This window comes from Marmota marmota, unplaced genomic scaffold (genome assembly GCF_001458135.2).
Source record: "Marmota marmota marmota unplaced genomic scaffold, marMar, whole genome shotgun sequence".
Classification (NCBI taxonomy): domain Eukaryota; kingdom Metazoa; phylum Chordata; class Mammalia; order Rodentia; family Sciuridae; genus Marmota; species Marmota marmota.
The window spans coordinates 6,839,055-6,855,857 of record NW_026000211.1 but is presented as its reverse complement, the minus strand read 5'-3'; the positions used below and the strand labels follow the sequence as shown (position 1 = coordinate 6,855,857).

General features: G+C 42.8%; 2 protein-coding genes across 6 annotated transcripts in view; one reads left to right on the top strand and one right to left on the bottom strand.

Moving 5' to 3' along the window:
* The window catches only part of Mtus1 (microtubule associated scaffold protein 1), a 143,834-nt gene extending 134,425 nt beyond the window's left edge, over positions 1-9,409 (top strand). For 4 of the 5 annotated variants that reach the window (XM_048791827.1, XM_015486064.2, XM_015486066.2 and 1 more), the window contains 5 exons: positions 883-956; positions 1,101-1,196; positions 3,542-3,658; positions 6,471-6,568; positions 7,100-9,409. In XM_048791827.1, coding sequence (XP_048647784.1) covers positions 883-956; positions 1,101-1,196; positions 3,542-3,658; positions 6,471-6,568; positions 7,100-7,313 — 599 coding nt within the window. In that variant the 3' untranslated portion in view covers positions 7,314-9,409. The remainder of the gene's footprint in view (positions 1-882; positions 957-1,100; positions 1,197-3,541; positions 3,659-6,470; positions 6,569-7,099) is intronic. The other variant, XM_015486065.2, reaches the window with a different exon arrangement.
* A 660-nt stretch (positions 9,410-10,069) lies between these two features.
* Positions 10,070-16,803, bottom strand: part of Pdgfrl (platelet derived growth factor receptor like) — a 45,666-nt gene continuing 38,932 nt past the window's right edge. Inside the window, exons 4-6 of the mRNA XM_015486067.2 lie at positions 16,029-16,322; positions 11,991-12,130; positions 10,070-10,575 (exon numbers count right to left, since the gene is read on the bottom strand). Of these exons, the coding sequence (XP_015341553.1) occupies positions 10,387-10,575; positions 11,991-12,130; positions 16,029-16,322 (623 nt within the window). The 3' untranslated portion in view covers positions 10,070-10,386. The remainder of the gene's footprint in view (positions 10,576-11,990; positions 12,131-16,028; positions 16,323-16,803) is intronic.

The window sequence follows — 16,803 nt, the reverse complement described above, 5'->3', positions numbered from 1 at the left end:
CCCTTTCTCCCTAAGGATACAAATAAGCATTTGTTATAAAGGCCAGTCTTTTAGGAAGCAGTATGAACTTTTAGAGATTTTAAAGGCCTTTTTGGTGTTGGTTGTTGTAGCTGGGTGCTATTTTATGCTCCTGGGAAGTTGAAGGCATCAGTTTTATATCATGCCACAGTGAAGGAGCCACAGTACCTGCCTTGCACACCAGCACTGCTGTGAAATGTAGGCGGCGCTCACTGGATCAAGAAAGAAGCCTTTGTTATTATCTCTCCTGTCATCACTGGAAAGATTGAGGTTGAAGGAAAAGAACAAGAAGCACTTTCTTTCAGAACTTGACAGTGTGGCTGGAGTCTTCACACCAGCCAGGGGCATCTTGGGGAGGAGCACACACACACACACACACACACACGTGGTGGGAATTGGCTGTGTGACTTTGAGCAAGGACTTTTCTCATCAGAAAAATAGAGCTGCGTGAGGTCAGAGATGACGATAGGTGAAGGTGACTGGCTCAAAGCAGACATTTAATAAACATTGTTTTTCCATCTTTGTGCTGGAAACAAGCTTAATCTTAGTAGGCTATTGTGTTGAGGAAGTGCACATTGAAAAGAACACAGGGCTCCAGACCTAGAGTCCGCAACCCTTGTTTTGAGACCCTGCCCTCTATTCTGTGCTTTCTAAAGTCTCTTGGCTCTGTGGGTCTCAGTGCCCTACCCACCTCATAAAGCCATTCTGAGAACAGGTTGCTTAATTTATGTGAAGGCATCATGCAGATGTAAAGTAGCCCCGTTATAACTTCATGACGAGCTCATACTTCTGTATGCTTCAGCAACTGTGGAATGCAGCAATCACAGAATGTTATTGCCTTAAAAAAAAAAATCTCATTTTCAGAAATCAAGAAGAGCCATGAAATGGAAAAGAAAATGCTTGAGGATTTACTTTATGAGAAGCAGGAATCACTAGAGGTGGGTGAATCTCAATATCCTCCTCCAAACAAAAAGCCATCATTCTGGATGTCTGTGGTTTGGATATGTCCCTGTGTACCTTCGCTCTGTTTTCTGCTAGATGTTGATTAACTGACATCCTACATGTCATTGTTTGTCTTTTAGAAACAAATCAATGATCTGAAGAGTGAAAACGATGCTTTAAATGAAAAGCTGAAATCAGAAGAGCAAAAAAGAATATCCAGGGAGAAGGCAAATTTGGTAAGTTGTGTGCTATCTATCACTACTGAGTTTTTCTTCTGAAAAACTGAATCTGAGTTGCCTCTCAGATTCAGTGTTCAGCAGCCAGAGAATTAATGCAAATTTGGAATCCTCTTGATGTCTTGCAGTTTGGTTTTTTTTTTTTTTAAATGTAAAACAGCTTCTCTTTGTTTACTGGTATCTCCTTTCTTTTTACATTCTAAAAGCTGACAGAAAGAAAGTTAATATATTCAGGGTGGTCTGAGCAAATACCTACAGGAAATTATCAGGGTCAGGGTTTTATGTGAAAACCATCTTTTTAAAAAAAATAATGATTGTAATATGATTTATTACAAAGTTCCCCTTTTTAAATTTCCAGTTTATTTTCTAGGATATTCATTATGCATCACTCACCACTGTCTAATTACAGAACATTTTTATCACTTCAAATAGTATCCCTGACCCATTAGCCATCACTCCCCATTTTCCCCCAAACCTCCTGCACTAAGCAGCCAGGCAGCCTTTCATGTCTATGGATTTGCTTGTTGTGGACATTTGATCAGTAGTGTGTGGCCTTTTGTGATTGACTTCTTCTCTTGGCATGATGTTCTCGGGTTTGTCCATGTGGGAGCACATGCCAGTACTTAACTTCATTTCCCTTTATGAGTAAATGATGTTTCTTTGTATAGATAAACCATTACTTTTGAAACATGAATTTATCTTGAAAGCTCACCTTTCTCTTATAGTGTGTTATCCCTACTCCCCTGCCCTTTCCTTTATTTTTAATTTAAAAAGCGGATTTTTTTTTTTTTTTTTGGTCCTTGCTGCTCTTAGTACCACTGTTTCCATTACAAGTATTTGTGCTCTGGGATTGCAGAAACAAAGCTTTGTGCCACTTAAAATCTGTTGCCAAGCCACCTGTAATCCTCGTCACTGGGGAGGCTGACGCAGGAGGATGGCAAGTTCCTGGAGGCCAGCCTGGGCAACTTAACGAGATTCCTATCTTTAAAACTAAAAAGGGTTGGGGATGTGCCAGAGTGGTAAAGAGCCCCTGGTTTAAATCCCCAGTACTATAGGGGTTGGAGGGAGATGAGATGGGATTTGTTATTTTCTGGGCAAAAAAGTTATGTGTATAAAGATTGTATAATATAAAATTTAAGAGCTTAGTTTTGAAGATCCAAGTGTCAATCCCTGTTCAGATCTTTTCTGAGTGAGTCACTTGACTTGCAGAACGTGTTTCCTCGTTCTGTGAAGTAAAGCTTTGGAGGCTGGGATTAAGTAATCCCTAAGACCTATTCCCTGATTCTCCCAGGATTGGTCCAGAATGGGAATAGTGCCCCATAGGGTAATTTTGATCATCCCAACTACTGAATCTTGAATCTTTAACAAAAAAAGTCTTTTGTTAAAGATCTGATTAATATTATTCTGTTAATTAATATCACAGATTTTGAATGGTTCAGTTGAATTTCTATCGATAAAGCAAACAGTAGGGTATGGGGTGGTGTGGGGTCCATCCTGGTGGTTTGATCTCTGGATGTTTCCCCTAATGACTGTTTATTTTGGGAAGAATTTTATGTGCTATGTGCCAGGTAGTTGATGGGATGTCAGGATACAAAATGATAGTGTTATGGCCACCCTAGAAGTAGGGCCAAGCCAATACTATCAGAAGAAAAAATTCAAAGACTCAGGACATGATTACTGTTTCTCCAGAGAGCCCTATAAGTGAACTGCCTTTTACTCCTGATCTGGTACTGACTTTTCTTAAAACTGTTTTTCTCTTTTCTCCCTCTAAACACCACTAATAATGGACTTGTAGATTGCCTGATCTCTAGCCAGAGCTCCATTTGTATTATAAGCAATACTCTTGTTCCAGTAACTTTTTTTTTTTTTTTTTTTTTTTGTATCGGGGATTGAACTCGGGGGCACTCAACCACTGAGTCACATTCCCAGCCCTATTTTGTATTTTATTTAGAGACAGGGTCTCACTGAGTTGCTTAGCACCTCACCATTGCTGAGGCTGGCTTTAAACTTGTGATCCTCCTGCCTCAGCCTCCCGAGCCGCTGGGATTACAGGCATGTGCCACAGAGCCCAGCTCCAGTAACATTTTTGATGCTACCAATATCTTTTCTGCATGAAGTTACTGATAATTGAGTGAAATGTTTGTTTTCAATATTACAACTACAGTCCTTGAGATTAAATGATCTTAATTCTTCTTTTTTACCTCTTTCTCTAAAATTGCTCAAAGAAGGAGGAAATGCTTGCTACTTGTTTTTCCAATGTCTAACTTTAAAAGATTCTTTATATTAAAGAGACTCTATGACTGTATGAAACAAGTCAGAACAATGTTGAACTGTGTCTTTTCCAGAAGAACCCTCAGATCATGTATCTGGAGCAAGAACTAGAAAGCCTGAAAGCTGTGTTGGAGATCAAGAACGAGAAACTGCATCAACAGGACATCAAGTTAATGAAAATGGAGAAACTGGTAGGTCTTCTTTCAGGAGAGTAGATTCAGGATCTTACCAAATGTATTAATACCTGCGAAATAGGAATCAAACTCTGAGTCTTAGAACTATGGAGTTTGGTTCACCAATACTTAGATGTATTTGGACATTATACAAAAGGTAATTTCATTTTCTTTTCCAAGTTTGATCAAGGCTGATTCATTGTTGCCTTCTAGAATATTTGTTTTTCAAGAAATATGTAAAGGAGCATTCAGTTCTTGGAAAAACTATAACCAAATGAATCAGACTCATGTTTCAGTGGTCTGTGAATCTTCACCTGTATAATAAAAGTTTTGGGATAACATAAAATTAATAACCACCAACTCTGGGTAGGTTTCTCAGGTCCAGAACAGTTGGGTATGTAAATTAATTCCATTGGAATAACATAAAATATCTAAATTCTTCATCTTCATATAAGTTAGAGTATGAAAAAAGAATTCTGCTTTATAAGATCAATCCACTGGGACAAATAGAAAGCATTGTGAGAAATATGAATAGAATTTAGTTTGCAGCCTTTAGGACAAAGCCCAGCTGCCTGGTGCTCTTGTGTTTGAGTGGCAGGCCAGTGTTCACTTGACCTAGCCTTGAAACCCAGCTGCCACTATCCAGGACTCTAACCAAGTTGGCAGGTTTGGCCAGGCAGCTTAAGTGATCCCGGTTGTTGTTGTACTGTGCTCTCGAAGGAGCCAGCCTCCAAGCACTGCTTGCCACCCCCACCCTCACCCCCACCCCTGTTATGGGTGACTCATTGTCAAATAAGTTCCTCATTCAAACCCAGACTAGCCATGGACAGTAGGAGCATGGAGGCCGCTCTTGGTCTGTTTGGCATTTGTTTGTTGGGAGTTTGGGGATTTGGCCAAGTTTGGTTTCATTTGGTTTTCTTTAGAGACTATTATTTGTCTTTTGAGGAAGGTAATGGCTAAGCCCCCACATGGATATATGGACACTTTATATCATCAGGAAATCTTGGTTTTATTAAAGAAATGAAAGGAACTCATGATTGTTAATGGGCCCAACCTAGTAGCTATACCAGTTCCTGCCAACAGTCGTCCTGTTAAACCAGATTGGACAGCAGGTAATGATGAGAGAGAGAATCCTGTTAATAATTTGTTGCCTCCTATGCCGTTCATAGAACAGAACTTTTCAGAAATCATATGTAATGAAATCGATTATGTTGTGAAAGTACCAGCACATTTCAGTTTTTGTTGACCCGTGGTGTTTCTGTCTCTCGCCACACCCAAGGAGCATCACAATAGATGGGTTGCTGCTGTGATGGGCACAGCCACCATCACCTTACTTATAGCAAGTTCCAGGTCTTCGAAGAGGTTGTCTAAGGAAAAAAGCAGTGGTTTTCAAAACCAGCTCTGTCCGTAGCTAGATCTGTTGGCCAGGCATGGTGGCACAAGCCTATAGTCCCAGCAACTTGGAAACTGAGGCAGGAGGATCACAAGATTGGGCACAACTTAGTGAGACTCAGCGATTTAGGCCCTATCTCAAAATACAAAAAGAACTGGAGATGTAACCCAATGGTAAAGCACCCCTGGGTTCAATCCCTAATACCAGAAGTAGATAAATACTTAGTTCTGTATCATTATCAAGACCAATTTCCTCTTCTATAAAAATGAAGGCTTAGATGAGAATATTTTAACACCAGTCCCCACCTAGTCTCTTAAGCCCAGGTTTTCCCACCTCTAATTTTCATCTTGAATTCCTTCATAATTACTAAGTATTTTGAGGTCTCCTTTTTCTTTTATTCTGTAGTCACTTTCTGGAAAGTTATTTCACCTGAATGGATTGTGCTGAGCATTTCCTGGATATGAGGATGTTTTAGGAGCAACTGGGCGCTGAGGATATAGCTCAGTGGTAGAGGGCTTGCTGGCATGCCCGTGGCCCTGGGTTCTGCAAAACTAACAAAAAATGACAACAAAGCTCCAAACCAGGCACTTGGATCAAAGTGGATTAGTCATAATACTGCAATGACAGAGGTTTGGATTAATTCTGACCAAACTGTGATGTTGCCTCTTAAGCAAGTAATAAAATCGTACCTTTGAAAAGTGAACTGGATGGAATTGGCTCTCCATTGTGTTAAGATTCCTGAAGACATTTAATCACTTATTTTTTAATCTCTCAGCTGATCAGTTTGTTCTTGAAGGTTTAACCTTGGCAGACCAGCAAAACATATGTGTCTTGAACCAAGAGGGAGTGCTACCCCTTGGTTCTGCAGTGTTACCCCTTCTGTTTGGTGCTGTGCTCCACTGCACTGTACCTTTGGCCATGCAGAGGCAACTGCCAGAGGGTCGCCATGAGATGCATTTAAGACTTTCTTAATGTCCAAGAACATTAACTTCTTTGACCAAGAACTATGAACTGTTGACCTAGGAGTTTCATCAGATGTGAGAATTTTTTTTTTATTTTTGCAAAAATCGCCATAAGATGTAATAACTTTGACAAACACTGGCCATTCAGCTGCAGTATTTATTTTACCACCTTGAAAGGGAAAGACCCTGCAGGGAACAAGCTCTCAGGAGGAATTTGAAACAAAGTTTCAACTTGGATGTGTCAGTAGTGAAACATACCATTTTCAAAAATACATAATCTAGATGCTCTGTTTTGCTGTTGTAGATTGATTCTTTCTGCAGTGTCCCAGTGTCTAAATATTCCAATATGCTATTAAATTTCCCTAACTCAGTCTCCCCAAAATGTGCTTGCATCAGAAATGTGCCTGAAAAAAATGAGGGGATTCTGTTTGTTTTTTATTACTGTATAATTGTTGGAATTCTCATTTTCATCAAGGTGGACAACAACACAGCCTTGGTTGACAAATTAAAGCGATTCCAGCAGGAGAATGAGGAATTAAAAGCTCGGATGGACAAGCACATGGCAATTTCAAGGTAAAAATGAAACAGCCCATTCTTTCCTAGCCCCTCCCATCCTTGATGTAGCCTTACTGTCTTGGCTCATTCCCCCATGGACCTCCTGGTCACGTGACTGAAGCTGGGAGTTTCGGAGGCACTGATCATCTGGGAAGTGGGATCGGAGGTGTCCATGCTGTTACCAAAGTGGTCTGAACTGAACACAGACCTGGGTGGACAGCCTTCTCCCAGAGCCCCCGCCTAACCACTCTGAATGCTTTCAGACAGAGAGAAAATAACCCTAAACATCAGACAGTCAGAAAACATGTAAAATTCTCACAGAAGTGTCATAGCCTACTATGAAGTTGCCTCCCAAATATATTTTTTTTGGCTTCAGCTTATGCTTTCAATATTTGGATTTCTAAGCCAGCTTAATAACCTGTAGCCATGTGTAGAGTTCTGTTTTATTGGTGTAGCTTTCAGATTGTAAATGGTAAGAAATTTTTTCAAGCTGTTGTTGTTGTTGTTAACTTAGACCCACACGGCTTCTGGCCCTTTTTTGTTTTTAAGGCAACTCTCCACTGAGCAGGCAGTGCTGCAGGAGTCGCTGGAGAAGGAGTCGAAAGTCAACAAGCGCCTCTCCATGGAGAATGAGGAGCTGCTGTGGAAGCTGCACAATGGGGACTTGTGTAGCCCCAAGAGATCCCCCACGTCTTCAGCTATCCCTTTTCAGTCACCAAGGAATTCTGGCTCCTTCCCCAGCCCCAGCGTTTCACCCAGATGACGCTTTCTGAAAGCCAACAGACTCTCTGAAGGCACCTGGGCGCAGGTTTGCAGGACCGACCCCAATAGTGATTGTGGGAGCAAAAGCTACATTAGCTTATGTGGAATTACTGCAGAATAACTGGAAAGCACCTGCCACCAGAGTTGGCTAGTTACGAGACGGGGACTCTGGAGGAACACTTTGGACTCGTTGCAGAAGACTCCTCCAAAAAAGGATTGCGGGATCGACGTGGACATTGTTGCACAGAGCACTTAAGGAACGAGAGAATCTTGTTCATTGCCTTTTTCACTTAAGCATAAGGGGAAAAACTCTCAGGGGCCTATTAAGATAAAGATTTATAACCTTTATAATGTTCTTCACCACAGACACCTTCTTGTGATTTTTTTATTTCGGTCTGACTGTGGGTAGGGGGTGTGAATGAAATGGATGTAACAGTGTCCTGTGTCTGGGGCAGCCTTCTTTGCTGCACATTAAAAGTCAAAAGCTTAATATAACTGGGTATGGACTAAGAAAATCATAGTGTACAAGTTTCAACAAAAGCCATAAAAGAAAAAGCAATAGTTGCTTGAATTTTAATGATCTACCACCAACTCTGCTCAGCCCTGTAACGAGGTGGGGAGAGGGTGCGTGCGACAGGAAAAGCTTTGACTTGTCGATGTCTGTATAGTCTCCCTATCATTTTTTGGAGTAACACGTTGGCAGTTTTTCAATGTTCAGCCCTGTCAGTTGAAACTTAGCTTGATTGACCTGTAGATTTTTTACAGCCTCACACTATGCTATGATCCATTTTCTCAGGCTATGAGCAAATGTAGAACCCTAATTTTTCTAAAAAAAAAAAAAAAAACTGTATAAAGAAAAAAGGGCAGTAGCAATGGATTGTTCTGCCTTATTTTTACCTTGATCTAAGTTCTCCTTACAGATTTAAGCTGTTGTCTTCTCTCCTATTATCCTCATTTCTCCCTTTGTCCTTTCTCCACCATCCAGAGTCACAAAAGCAAACCTTCTACCTCCTACCTGCTTTTCTCTGGGACAAGGATAGAGGAATATGCTTTTCCAGAGCCAGCTCTTCAAGGTGCTGAACCTATTTTCCAAATAAACCAAGGCCTGGATCTGAATTGACACATTTTGGGAAACCTTTGAGAAAACAGAATGTCATTGGCTAGAACCAAGATAGTGTTCAGCAGTCTGTGAACATGGCACCTTGACTAAGCCAGTGATGCAGTGTTTGCTAGAACCAAACTGCCTGGGAATAATGCTCTCTTGGGGATACCCTTTAAGGACTCCTGCTGTCTTTGGGAAGGTAGCAGAATGGCCAGCTGATGAGTGGAAAATGTGGCTTTTACAACTCTCCAAGTTGTGTTTGAGTTTCTCTTCAAAAATTCACTTGTTACTTTCCCCACTTCCAGGACTTTGGGGAAGGTGGAAGGACAACTGTGGCTTTTTCCCTTCTCTCTGCATGTGTCAACATTGTGATGTCAGTATTTACTAATCTGCATTTGATGACTATGCAAATAACCCCTGTAGACTCAGGATACTAGAGGTGGATATTTGAGTCATCACCTTACCTGTACACTACGTAGCAAACTGATATTCATGATGCATGTTATTTTCATTAGTGATTGTGTTGGAAATTTTTAACCTGCAATAGTTTGTTATGTATGTAATCATCCATGTTTGCTTCAGATGAATGGGAACGCAGGTTCACTGCCGCCTCCTGGAATCTCTGCTCATGCTTCCAAGTTGTTCTCAATGACATTAGCCAAAATTGGGTTTGCCATTCACCCCCTATGCATGGTTAATCTTGTGCTATTTTCTGCTGTCCTCCATACCATTTAGGTGTCTGGGAAATAAATCATATAGCAATTAGTTTAACGTGTCTTCAGAGGATGGGAGACAACAGGAGAGAAGATAGGAAAAAAGAAAGAGAACTTTTAAGATTTTTTTTTTTCCAAACCAAATGTTTCATGTAGGATGCAAAATGTTGGCACATCTTTAAAATATGGATGTGTAAACAACTGTGGTTGTGCTGTTTGTAGTGTTGGAAAGTGTATTTTACTTTGATCAAATAAATAATGCTGGAATATTCACTGTAAGAATTGCAGCCTCTGCCCTACTTTGCTCTTCAAAGCATTACCCATGCGTAGCCCCTCTCAGCTCAGTAGTTCAGGTCATATCTCCTATTCCACAGGAATTTCCAAGGCAACCACAGAATTTGTCATGGGCTGAAATTTGGCTCACAGAGCTAGAGTTAGGGCTAAGCTTTTCTAAATTCAAAGATGTGTGTTGAGAAATATTTTGGCTTGTTTTAAGAATTTCTGCTGTGTAACATAAAATTGGAACAGCTATGGTCTAAATATTTTCAGAGATGGGTCTAGACAATCATATCTTCCTTAATCATGGTGTCTACATTATGTTAAAAGTTAAACTTTTAAAAATGCCTGCTCTGGTTCTTATCAAATAGACTAGAATTAGTGCTTTTGAGCACAGCAGTTTGTTTGTTTTTTTTTTAATAGGCTTTTTTTTTTTTAATGCCTTCATCAATAAGTCGTATTAGCTTTAAAGTTACTGAGAAAAAGTGCCATGTCTGAACATTTCAATCTTGAGTGGCCACTTGTGGCTAAGTAGTCAAACTATAAGCACATTTTGAAATTGTAGTGTGGCTGTTATATCAAAGAATACTGGGTATTGACCTGAATATTGCTGCCAAAGTAATTCTGGATGTACTTCAAGCCCACTTAGAAAAATGGGCTAAATGCTTGTTTTTTAAAAACTTGCTCATTTAATAGAAATGATTATATAAACTCATTGACATATGCTTGTTTAGTATAAAAACTAGAAACACATGGATGTAGGTAAGCATTCAAAATACATGCTTTCTGTTAGAAAAGTTAACACTTCTATTAATAGATGGATGACTTCCTTGAAGTTTGGATGTCTGAGTCTGACTCACAGGCAGGGGTTGGGGCTTGGCACTTGATGTCAGCCTCTGGCAAAGCACTAATAAAAAGAACCCCAAAGCCAACTGTGTAGACAAATGGGCTTTCCATCAGTCCATTATACTTCACTTTCCAAGTCAGGAAAACTCAACAGTGGTAGCTACTGTAGTCTGTCCTCGGAGATTCTGAGCAGTGCAAATGTAATATCCTGCGTCAATGGTCTCAAAATCTTCAACTGTGATGATGCTCTGGGAGATTCTTGTGGTGTGTCCGCGTCCCCTGTGGATCAGCCTCCAAGTGTCTTGGATCGCCACAGGCCTTTCATCCTGTTTAAAGACATCCACACAGATTGAAGCAGGGCAGCAGGCTGTTCTAAAACAGCTCCTGTGCATCCAACATCACTGAGCTTCCTTTCAAAGTGCAAAGCACATGCTTGGAAAAGACTATTTGGTATGCAGAGCTCGGAGGCTCTGAGAGCTTTTACACTGTATAATCATTTAAGGCTGCGGTTTTTTTTCCCCCAGCAGAACTGAATTTCAGGATACTGTTTGATGATTTCTTTCTGCCCTTGAGTAAGTTTCTACTTAGTATAAAAATGTCTTTTTTTGGAACTCCAAGTGGAACTAAGATTAAGCATAAAAACGTGAACAAAATTTCCTGCTGATCCTGTCTTCATATTCCCCACCTTTTATTGTCCTTAAAAAAATTCATTTTGGGAATATACTGAATATAACTTAAAAGTCGGACACCCAAGCACTCTCAGCAAATGAAGAACTCCCAAGCACTGACACACAGGAGAGGGAGAAGCACAGCCAGGCAAAGGTGACTTAAAACCCCAGGGAGAAGAGGTTTGCACTGAGGATGGATAAAGTGATGCTGTGGATAATGTGACCCCTCTTTCTAGAAGGAGATGGTCACTTTTGAAATATTTTGGTCCACTTTGGTGGTAAGAACATAGTGTTTCTGAATTCATTTAATAAAGGTAATATATTACTAAGTTGAGTTTTTCTGCTCACAAAATATCACTGAGCAATGAAGAAAAAAAAAGCCCTCTATTAAAAATCATTAATGCCTTCCAAGTGTGGCAACACTTGCTTAAAAACAAGCATCAAGTACGAGGATGCTAGAAAATACTATTCTCCGGAGGTATTTATTTTCCACCCATCACAGCCTTAGTCCAGAAGTATACTGGCTACTGAGTATGTCTTAAGAGGCCAAATCTCCTCTGGCAATAAAGGGATTATTCCATGTTGGTAGTGGAGCTATTTATTTTTGCAAGCAGAACATGCACAAAGCCTAAATATGCCTATAACTGCTTTTATGGAAAGTCTATTTTTAAATGGTCTCTGGCCTCACAGCACCTTTTGGACAGGGCCATGTTTATATGCCCAGTTGGTGGATATCTGCTCAAAGCTCCTTGCCCCAGAGCATAGCATGTACAGTGAACCTTGTGAAGAAGAGCCCCTGGCACACCTACAAGAGGAGACTGAAGATAGAGGGAGTTTCCTGCTTTCCCTTTTGTCTCAATTAAGGTAATGAAGAAAAACTGCATATAAAGAGGGCACATTGAGTGACTTACCTAATGGAATCAATCTCTTTTATTGTCCTTAAAAAAATTCATTTGGAAATATGCTGAAGTAATTTAGAGGAAAACAGGCTTTGGTCCCTACCATTGTCCCATAGGTTTCTTGCAGTTCTTAAAACCATGAGTTAAAATGGCTGGCTGAGATGTGGTGCTTACCTTCTGCCCTGGGAAGATCCACCTGAACTCCACCTCAACATCAGGCTCCCCTAGGACAGTGCAGAGCACACTGATGTCATCCCCGCCTTTCACTTTGTTTGAGGAGGCCAGGATGGTTGTGGATGGAGGGCCGCTGGGAACTGGAAGTAAGCAGGTGACAGTGTGAGGAGAGATCCATGATCCTTTGGAGAAAGTGTGATATTTCTGCCTTCCTCATGGCTTCCCAACCAGCACTGAGGCTAGCCCTCCACTTTGGGTCTCCTTTGGCACTGCCTGTGCCTTTCTACCTTGGTGGCCCAGAATAGGGTAGTCACCTGGAACTCTAGGGTCACATGAAGGGAATAAAAGATGAATAGGAGGAAGGTACTTGTGGAAAAAGCAAGTAGTACAGGATGAAGGTAGTCTGGACAGCAGCACCGAAAGGAATGGAGGTGAATAGACAGGTGAGTGGCTGTCAATTCTCAGGAAAAAAAAAAAATGGAGAAAATCTAAATATCTGGTTGAGAATGATGTTTCCAGGAAAGTCACAGAGCTATCTATTTGCAGTGCCTTTACTTCATACCACTTTGAAAATACACGTCTTTATTATGGTCAGTTCCCTTAACAAGTAATTTTGATGGCAGCCTTAGGTATGTGCTAGGAGCTGGGACCACAGGAACAAATGAGAAAGGTGTGGACTCGAGGCCTTGGGGCCTGCGTGGCAGTGGAGGGGCGGCCACTAAGCAAGCCATCGTATGGTTCGTTCAAAATTTCAACTGTATTGAGAGCTGCAGACCCCAACGTTCTCTGCAAGTTCAGAATTGTCTGAGAGCCAGGAAAATTTTCCATGAGGAAACAATGTCTGAACTAAAAAATTTCAGGGATGAGCTTAAAAGACAAGGATGGGAGAGGGGGAGGCATCAACAGTCCAGGAATGCCCAGGTGCAAAGCCCATGAGGTGAGATGAAGGCCTCCCCCAGTGGAGGAAGGCAAGGGCATGCTGCAGAGAGGAAGGAGAGAAGCCAGACCAGGCTGGTGAGGAGGGCAGAGGCAGAGGTGGGTCATGAGGAAGATATTAACTGTGGTTCTAAGAGATGTGGTTTTGTTGGAATTATAATCAACATCCGTGTGGGAAATGCACTGGAGAAAGGGCAGACATAGAGCTCAATTAGATACCGTAGTTCTAGGAAGAGGTGATGATAGTGCAGATCTTTTTTTGCAGTGAGGTTGGAGAGAAACAGTACCTTTTGAAAGTCAATCTAAAGGACTAAGAGGAGAAAGAGATTGGGTTTGGCTCCCAGCTGTGGTCCTGCATTGGATGGATGCGGTGCCATCACTGAGGCAGAGAACATGGGGGGAACCGGATCCAGGGAGGAGGAGGAGGATGAGTTCAGAAATGAGCACACAGGGCAGAGGGGCCATGGGGCAGATGAGTGCAGATGGGTGCAGACACTAGTTGGACACATGAGCTTGCTGCTCACAGATTTGAGCCATAGATAATCATTTAGGAGTCTTTACTGAATAGATATGAAGGGGAGCCCATGGATTTAGGCAGGTTTGCCCAGGAAGAGATCTAGGGGAGAGAAAGAAGGATGCCTGGGAAACTCCAACACTTAAGAGCTGATAGAAAGCAAAGCACTAACAAAGCAGAGTGAAGAAGTGGAGCCAAGGAAGGGGGGTTTATGTAGAAGAGGTGGAATCTGGTAGGATAAGGACAGACACTGCCTTCTGAGCTTAATGGCATGGGAGTCCCTGAGGACCTTGGCCAGGGCTGTTCTGGTTGAATGCAGGGGAAAGAGCCAATAGAGTGGATTGAAGAGTGTGTCATGGAGGAAAGGAAACAGGAAATAGAGAGCTCTCTCAGGGAGTCTGGCTGTGATGGAGAAAGAGTCTTAGCGATGGGCTGAAGGTGGTCAAAGAGAGTTGTGAGAGTTATTTGGTGACATTATTAGAAGCGTGCTGAATAAGTCCTGTGGCTGAGGACAGGAGGCCTCAAGGAACCCAAATTCGAATTTCAGAAAGCAGCTAGCTCAGGGCCATTCATCTCTTCAGAGAATGGAGAAGCTCCATGCAGTGAAAGGAACCCTGCGCCTCACACAGACCACTCGCCCCATCAGCACAAGAGTTCTCAGAGAGAGAGAAGTCATCTTGAAGGGACTATAATGCATGGAAAACCATTGGCTTGCCCCAGTTGCAAGGGGCTGGGAGGGCGTGTTCTCTCCAGGAAGTCATTGGAGGGTGCGAGACTCAAAAGAAACACTTGTCAAGAAAGGGAGGCAGCATGTCCTTCTGCAGTAGATCTACTCACTGACCTGCCTTGTTCCATCCACCAAGGGCAGAGGGGCCCTGGAAGAGGCAAGGGGGTGAGGGCTGCCAGGAGAAGAAAGGGACTGGATGCAAGTTTCTGGCTGCCACATGCTCCATAGTCAAAGGATCAGAGGAACAGAGATTCCAGGGCTATCGTCTTTCTGGGAACACACTGCAGCTGAATGCAAAGAAATGCATGCTAACAGAGGAGGCCTGCAGCCAGGGATCAGCAGGAGAATGAGACCACATCTGAAGTGAGACTTTTGGCATCCAGCGACATGCTTGGGATGAGTCCCTTATCATACATAAGTGTTAAAGCCACAGCCTGTCCCCATTGGGTTCATAGACGAGAAGCCAGGTCAGCATTTACTATCACCACCTCTGGGCTCCAGTCTCTCTCCTCCCCCCAGGCTGGCACCAAAGTGGGAAGGGGACCAAGCGAAGATCAACTACTCCCTCTCCAAGAAGCTATGCTTGCTAAAGGGGAGAACAGGAGCTGGTTTTAGAGTAAATATGGAGTTAAAATATTAAATGAACAGTCTTAAAAACTAGACTAAGGCTGACTTAGTAACCCAAAGTGTCTGTTGGATGAGAAATTTGACTTAGCTAACACCAATGGATCTCACTACACTTAGGGAGTCTCAACACAGCAGAATTGATGGAAGTTACTATGGAAAAAGGCATTTCATGTATGATGCACTGAGTTGAAACTCCCCCCTCAAAATGTCACATTTTCAAAAAAAATCCATTTTTGATGGAGAGATTTGATCTTGGTTCAATTCTGTCAGGATGAAGGACTGAAGCCAACTGGAAGCAAATGAAGTGGGCAGAATTGTGAGGACTTCAGGTTTGCAGTACACATTTGAAGAGACTGGAGAAATGCAGAGACTGCCAGGCAGCAGAAACTGGAGACCCAGAGTTCATAGCAACATGTGCTGTCCACCTGTGGGATTTTCCCATCAGCCTTCAGCTCTCTGGGTATGGGCAGGTAGAAAAGGCACACTTTTCTACCCTCAGCCAGAAGGTGTGTTTCCTGGACTGGTGAGAGGAGAGTACAGAGTGGAAGGAGTTCAAGGTGGCAGCAGAGTATTGCAGAGAAAGCCCTGGAATCCAAGCCAGCTGGGGTGGGGAGGATGGGATGATGCTGGGGGTACTGGAGAGGGGAGGGTCCCTGCAGAAGGAGTCACTGGGTCAACCTGGGAAGGTATGAGCCTATGGTTGGAGTTTAGGTTTGGACTCTGATATGGAGACCAGTTGTGCCTGTTGACATAATAATGAACAGGCCAGTGGGTTCCAAGTGGACACTGACGTAATCTTTAAAATTCAATGGCAAACAGCGACAGGAAGAGATGAGAAAGCTGGTGGAACCTCAAGGAGGTTCCTAACAGGTTGAGAGAATGACGGTCAGGATGTGGGAAGAAGGCACAAGAGGGATGTCATCCTCAAGGTGGGGAGTAGATGGTGCTCCTGGGAGACAGCAGATTTTAGTTAAAGAAGCCTAGAGGATGTTCTAAGGGGAGGTTGGAGATAGAGCAGACTTGCTGGTCAAATGCACAGGCAGTACCAGAGCCAAAGAATTTAGTTGGGTCAGAGGGCAAGGATGTAGAACATTCGAGAAGTGGTGTTGTAATGAAGGAACCTAGGATAGCATTTTGTGCTTCCTTATTTCCACCCATAAGAAGGAACTGCAGTACCTATAGAGGACCATCCAGAAATAACTAAAATCTAGGCCCTATGGGGTAGCAGACTTACCCTCTACGTAGAGCAGTTGGTACTTGATGGAGATCTGAGACTTGCCCCCGGCCTCCGCCTTGCAGTAGACCACCCCCTGGTGGTCAGAATGAGGTTGCAGATACACAAAGCCTCTCTTCATGTCATAAACGATGTCGGTTCCATTGGCTGGGATTTCCTTGGCGGGGAACTCCCTGTGGAGAGTGACTTTGGCTGACAGCACAGTCACTCGACAAGGAACCACAGCCTGTCTGTCTGGGTTCAGGTAGACGACATCAAAGTAACTGGGAGAAGGTACAAAGAGCTCTCCTTTCTCTGCGAAGGGGAATACACAGGCTCATTGACCCAGGCGAAAGAGCACCTTAGGGATTCTCACACTCCAGCACAAAGACGAGAGGGGGGCAATCACTCAGAACACTGGGTCCTTATGAGTAGAAAAGGATGGATCCTCTGTGCTTTTCACTTTTTGGAGGAAAAATACTTTCTACCATAGTTTAGATGGTAAATGTCCCCTAAAGGTCCTTGTGTTAAAGGCTTGGTCCCCCGGGTGGCGCTATTGGGAAGTGGCCAAACACTTAGGAAGTAGGGCCTAGTGGGAGGTCTTTAGATCCCTGGGGCCCTGTTCTCAAAGGGAATTGTGGGAGCCTAGTCTCTTCCTGTCTTGCTTCCTGGCCATGAGCGATTTTGCTCTCCAATAGGCTTTCTCTGGAACATCTGGCAACAGGCCCCAAAACTTGGGCCAATTTTTCATGGACTAGAACCTCCAAAAGTATGAACCAAAATAAACCTTTCCTCT